We start from the raw sequence: 6792 nt of genomic DNA, 5'->3' as shown, positions 1-6792 counted from the left end.
ATATAAAAGAGACCTAAGGGGCAACTTTTCACGCAGAGGGTGGTACGTGTATGGAATGAGCTGCCAGAGGAAGTGGTGGAGGCTGGTACACTTGCAACATTTAAGAGGCATTTGGATGGATATATGAATAGGAAGGGTTTGGAGGGATATGGGCCGGGTGCTGGCAGGTGGGACTAGATTGGGTTGGGATGTCTGGTCAGCATGGACAGGTTGAACCAAAGGGTCTGTTTCCATGCTGTACATCTCTATGACTCTATGAGGTGTACCCTAGAACTCTGTGGGAAGCTAGAGAAATGATTTCTGGGCCCCTTGCTGAGATATTTGTATCAATGATAGTCACAGGTGAGGTGCCAGAAAACTGGAGATTGGCTAATGTGGTGCCACTGTTTAAGAAGGATGTTAAGGAAAAGCCAGGGAACTATAGACTGGTGAGCCTGACATCAGGTGGGCAAGTTGTTGGAGTGAATCCTGAGAGACAGGATTTACATGTATTTGGAAAGACAAGGATTGATTAGGGATAGTCAGCATGACTTTGTGCATGGGAAATAGTATCTTACTAATTTGAGTGAGTTTTTTGAAGAAGTAACAAAGTGGATTGATGATGGCAGTTTGGTAGACGTGATCTAAATGGACTCCAGTAAGGCTTTTGACATGGTTCCTCATGGGAGACTGGTTAGCAAGGTTAGATCACAAAGAATACAGGGAGAACTAGCCATTTATAAACAGAACTGGCTTGATGGTAGAAGAGTGTAGTGGTGGACGGTTGCTTTTCAGACTGGAGGCCTGTGACCAGTGGAGTGCCACAAAGATTGGTGCTGAGTCCACTACTTTTCATCATTTATATAAATGATTTGGATGTAAACATAGGAGGTATGGTTAGTAAGTTTGCAGATGCACTAAAATTGGAGGTGCAGTAGACAGTGTAGAAGGTTACTTCAGAGTACAACGGGATCTTGATGAGATAGGCCAATGGGCTGAGAAGTGACAGATGGAGTTTAGTTAGGATAAATGCAAGGTGCTGCATTTTGGAAAAACAAATCAGAGCAGGACTTATACACTTAATGGTAAGGTTCTGGGGAGTGTTGCTGAACAAAGAGACCTTGGAGTACAGGTTCATAGTTCCTTGAAAGTAGAGTCACAGATAGATAAGACAGTGAAGAAGGCATTTGGTATGCTTCTTTTAATGGTCAGAGTATTGAGTGCAGGATTCGGAGGTCATGTTGCAGCTGTACAGGACATTAATTAGGCCACTTTTGGAATATTGCTTGCAATTCTGGTCTTCCTCTCAGAAGGATGTTTTGAAACTTGAAAGGGTTCAGAAAATATTTACAAGGATGTTGCCAGGATTGGAGGACTTGAGCTATAGGGAGAGGCTAAATAGGCTGGACTGTTTTCCCTGGAGCATCAGAGGCTGAGGGGTGACCTTATAGAGGTTTATAAAATCATGAGGGGCATGGATAGAATAAATAGACAAGGTCTTTTCCCTGGGGTGGGGGAGTCCAGAACAAGAGGGCTTAGGTTTAGGGTGAGAGGGGAAAGATATAAAAGGAACCTAAGGGACAACTTTTTCACACAGAGGGTGGTACGTGTATGGAATGAGCTGCCAGAGGAAATGGTGGAGGCTGGTACAATTACAACATTTAAAAGGCATTTGGATGGATATTTGAATAGGAAGGGTTTAGAGGGACATGGGCCAAATGCTGGGAAATGGGACAGGATTAGGTTAGGATATCTGGTCAGCATGGACGAGTTGGACCGAAGGGTCTGTTTCCATGCTATACATCGCTATGGCTTTAAGAGCTGGCTAGAGGCTGGGAACTCCATGGTGAGCCATTCACTTCATTTCTTCCCATTGGCCGGTCACTATCTACAAAATACTAGTCAGGACTGTGATGGCATACTCCCTACTTGCCTGGACAAGTGCAGCTCCAACAATACTTAAGAAGCTCAACCCCTCTTTGACAAAGCAACCCATGTTATTGAGAGAAAGTGAGGACTGCAGATGCTGGAGATTAAGAGTTGAAAATTGTGGTGTTGGTAAAAGCACAACAGGTCAGCCAGCATCCAAGGAGCAGGAGAGTTGATGTTTTGGGCTTAAGCCCTTTTTTTGGCAAGTCAACCACCTCCTTCAGTATTCACTTCCTCAACTGTCAATGCACAGAGGCAGCACTCTGTACTATCTTGAAGTTGCACTGCAAGAACTCACTGAGGCAACTTTAAGAACATTTTCCTAATCCACAACATCTATCACATCAAGGTCAATGGTAGCAGATATATGCAAACACTACTTCCTACTTACATTTCATTCTGACCTGGAAGTATATCACCATTCTTTCACTCTTTACTGGGTCACACTCCTGGAATTCCCTTCCCAACAGCTCTCTGTGAGTTTCCCTACACCCCAAGGACCGCTGCAGGTCATCATCATCTTCTCAAGGGTAATTAGGGATGGACAATATATGCTAGCCTAGCCAGCAATGTCAGCATTCCATGACAAAGAAATAAAGTTTGATTAATCTTCTCACAGAAAGTTGTTAAAGCTCAAAGTTACAGGAATTCAGATAAATCTTCAGTTTAAGAATTTAGATAAAGCACAACTTAATACAATAAATATGTTGGGATGGGGCAAGTACTGATTTCAGTACTGAAAGGCCCAGAACCATTGCTGATGAGATCAAATCAAGAGAGGCAGTGAAATTCAAGTTGTAGGTCAGAAATTATATGAAATATATAAGAAAGCAGATAATGCCATGTGAAATTCAGTACAGGAAAATATATGTTCAGCACATTGGGCCACACTTTACTAGCATTCTTGAGATGGATGTCTCATAAAATTGTGACAGAAAATGACAAGAGATCTTCTTAATTAAAATCCTCAGCATTCTTGGTGAGAAATTTCCTGAGAATTGCCTGTGTGCGTGAGGTATATGTGACTTGAATCTGCCACTGACTTGGCATGCTACTCATGGCAATCTCTGGAGATGAGATTTCTTCATATAAAACATCCCCAAACTATATATGTGTTGTTCTCTGATTTGTGGGTGGCACAGTGGTTAGCACTGCTACCTCACAGCAGCAGAGGCCTGGGTTCAATTCCTACCTCGGGTAACTGTCTGTGTGGAGTTTGCACATTCTCCCCGTGTCAGCGTGTGTTTTTTTCTGGGTGCTCCGGCTAACTTGAGGGCCTAGGAGAGATCAAATTTGCCACCTTAACATTATTGTATAGCATGTCACCAGAAACTATATAGTCAACCTTTGTAACCTTGCTTTTTGCACTCTGCCAACAGAGTATAATAATAGCATGTAATTAGAGCACAATATCCTCTATGCAATCCTTTGCAATTGTACAGTCTTTGTGCCTTTGGGCAAGTAAAATAGTATTTTATCCAAATTGCCCTTGAAGTCATCTTGTACCCCTGGCCTTAAACCTCCATTGGTATAGAAAACCGCAACATTGTTGTTGAATTGAATATGCAGTAGCTGGTCAGCTGTGAACCTTTCCCATCCATCTACCCACACAACGCGCAACCATTTTCTCACTTGTCTTGGAGTGTGATCATCATTGGTAGTGATGTTTTTGTTGGTGGTGGTGAGCTGCTTTCCTAAATACCTGCAATCCAAATGAAATCGGTACATGCACAGTTCTATTGTACAGTGAGCTCCAGGATTTTGACTCAGCGAGTACATAGTGATACAGTTTAAGTTCAGGGTGATGAAAGACTTGAAGGAAAACTTGTAGGTAGTGGTGTTCTTGTGACCTGTTGTCCTTGCTGTTCTAGGTGGCACAGGTCACAGGTTTGGAATGTGTTATTGAAGGAGGCTTGGTGAGTAGCTGCATTGCATCTTGTATATGGGACAGAGCTACCACAGTGCACCTGTCATGGAGGGACTGAATGTTAAGTTATTAGATGGGATGCTGATCAAGTGCACTGCTTTGTATTGGATGGCTTCAAAATTCTTGAGTGTTGTTGAAGCTACGTTCATTCAGGCAAGTGGAAAGATTTATATCTTGCAGATGTTCGACTCGCTTTGGGGAGTAAGAGGCTGAGTTAGACCTCACAGCATTTCCAGTCCATTACTGTGAAAAAGGAAACAAAATGGCTGGAAGGAGGGATGAAACTGAAGATTGGCCATACAAACATATGTTATATTCGTTTTCTTAGAAACCATCCAATCACTTCAGAAAAAAATGAATTAGTTTTGAAGTGCAGTGAATGTTATGTAGGTAATGTGTCAGTCATATTGCACACAATTTTCCCATAAATTAGGAATGATACAAGGAATGCAATTAGAATGATACCAGGAATGAAGGATTTTAGATACAAGGAAAGTTTAGAGAGATTGGGTTTATTCTCCTTGGAGCAGAGAAGATCAAGAAGTCACCTTATTGAGGTGTTCAAAATTATGAACAATTTTGACAGGGTAAAGAAAGATATTCTTTTTCTACTGGTTGGTATGTCAGTAACTAGGGATCATAATTTCAAGATTGTCAGCAAAAGAGCTAGAAGTGAGATGAGTAGAAACTTCTTTACTCAGAGAGTTGTTAGGATTTGGAATGTGCTGCCTGGAAGAGCGATGGAGGCATATTCCAGAGGAGGTTTCAAATGAAAGCTGATTATATATTTGAAAGTGATTAAGTTAGAGGGCTATGGAGATAGGCCTGGAAAGTGGGGCTAGCTTGGTAGCTATTTCAGGAACCGGTACAAGACACGATGGGTTGAACAGCCTCCTTCGAAACTGTAAAATTCTATGATTCTGCGCTTCTAAATTATGATAAGATCAGCAGTCAGTGGGTGTATAAGTTGATGCTTTGTTAATTGCATTTTCTCATCACATCTTATTTTGTGTGCATGTTTTTAAAGTTCTGACTTTCAGATATTTCTTTTGTCCAGAACGGTTTCTGGAAGATCATGAGAACTTGGTGGAGACCCTGTCACATTGGACGCGAGACAGCGAGAACACACTTCTATTTGTTGAAAAGAAAGAAAAGTATGCGGTCTTTAAAAATCCTCAGGTAAGCAAATTATACGAAAAGAAAACAGTTGATGGCTGGCATCACAGAATTTTCAACAATCATTTTCACTGACAGCAGTAACCTGCTGTTTAAAGCAACACTAACTGGAAACCCATGGTCGATGTCTTCATGTAGAACAATTAAGGGCGCAGCTTAACACGTGGCTGCGCAACTGGTGTAGGAGGGAGGGCTTCAGATATGTAGATAATTGGGAGGCCTTCTGGGGAAGGTGGGACCTGTACAAGAAGGACGGGTTGCATCTGAACTGGAAGGGGATCAATGTCCTGGGTGGAAGGTTTGCTCGAGTAGTTCGAGAGGATTTAAACTATTATGGCAGAGGGGTGGGAACCTGAGCTGTATACCGGAGGTGAGAGTTGATGCAGATGAGGCAATAGCAAGAGGTAGACCGGCTGGTGGGAAAGATTTTCCTGGGAAGGAACAAAGGGATCAGTTGAAGTGTGTTTGCTTTAACGCAAGGAGTATCAGGAATAAAAGAGACAAACTTAGAGCATGGATCATGCTATGATGTTGTGGCCATAACAGAGACATGGGTTTCACAGGGGCAGGAATGGTTGCTGAATGTTCCAGGGTTTAGAGCATTTAAAAAGAGTAGGGAGTGGGGAAAAAAAGGAGGAGGTGTAGCACTACTAATCAGAGAGGGTATCACAGCTACAGAAGCTTCCATTGTCGAGGAAGATCTGCCTACCGAGTCAGTATGGGTGGAAATTAGGAACAGCAAGGGAGCAGTCACCTCATTAGGGGTTTACTACAGGCCCCCCAATAGCAGCAGGGAGATTGAAGAAAGCATAGGTCGGCAGATTTTGGAAAAGTGTGGACGTAGTAGGGTTGCTTTAATGGGTAACTTTAACTTTTCCAATATTGATTAGAACCTCCTTCAAGCAGAAGATTTGAATGGAGCTGTTTTTGTAGGTGTGTTCAGGTGGGTTTCCTAACTCAGTACGTTGACTGGCCGTTGAGGCCATTCTAGACTTGGTGCTCGGAAACGAGCCGGGGCAGGTGTCAGATCTTGTGGTGGGAGAGCATTTTGGTGATAGTGACCACAACTGCCTCACATTCTACATAGCTATGGAGAAGGAGAGGATTAGGCAAAATGGGAGGATATTTAATTGGGGAAGAGGAAAATATGATGCGATTAGACATGAGTTAGGAAGCATGGATTGGGAGCAATTGTTCCATGGTAAAGGCACTATAGACATGTGGAGACTGTTTAAGGAACAGTTGTTGCAAGTGATGAATAAATACGTCCCTCTGAGACAGGCAAGAAGTGGTAAGATAAAGGAACCTTGGATGACGAGAGTGGTGGAGCTTCTCGTCAAAAGGAAAAAGGTAGAGGAAGCTAGGATCAAGCTCAGCTCTAGAGGATTACAGGCAGGCGAGGAAAGAACTCAAAAATGGTCTGAGGAGAGCCAGGAGGGGGCACGAGAAAGGCTTGGCAGAACAGATTTGGGAGAACACAAAGGCATTTTACACTTATGTGAGGAATAAGAGAATGGTCAAAGAAAGAGTAGGGCCGATCAGGGATAGCATAGGGAACTTGTGTGTGGAGTCTGAGGAGGTAGAGGAAGCCCTAAATGAGTTTTTTGCTTCTGTCCTTACGAAAGAAACGAACTCTGTTGCGAATGAAACCTTTGAAGAGCAGGTGTGCATGCTGGAATGGATAGAGATAGAGGAAGCTGATGTGCTGAAAATTTTGTCAAACATTAAGATTGACAAGTCGCCAGGCCCAGACCAGATTTGTCCTCGGCTGCTTTGGGAAA

General features: G+C 42.9%; 1 protein-coding gene across 1 annotated transcript in view; it reads left to right on the top strand.

Annotated features, from left to right (window-relative positions):
* The window catches only part of LOC122550067 (amyloid beta (A4) precursor protein-binding, family B, member 1 interacting protein), a 108864-nt gene that overhangs the window by 41998 nt on the left and 60074 nt on the right, over nt 1–6792 (top strand). The window contains exon 6 of the mRNA XM_043690561.1: nt 4893–5014. Coding sequence (XP_043546496.1) covers nt 4893–5014 — 122 coding nt within the window. The remainder of the gene's footprint in view (nt 1–4892; nt 5015–6792) is intronic.

Source organism: Chiloscyllium plagiosum, chromosome 5 (genome assembly GCF_004010195.1).
Source record: "Chiloscyllium plagiosum isolate BGI_BamShark_2017 chromosome 5, ASM401019v2, whole genome shotgun sequence".
Lineage (NCBI taxonomy): Eukaryota > Metazoa > Chordata > Chondrichthyes > Orectolobiformes > Hemiscylliidae > Chiloscyllium > Chiloscyllium plagiosum.
Note: the sequence above shows the minus strand (reverse complement) of the source record. Positions and strands in the feature narration are given on the sequence as shown.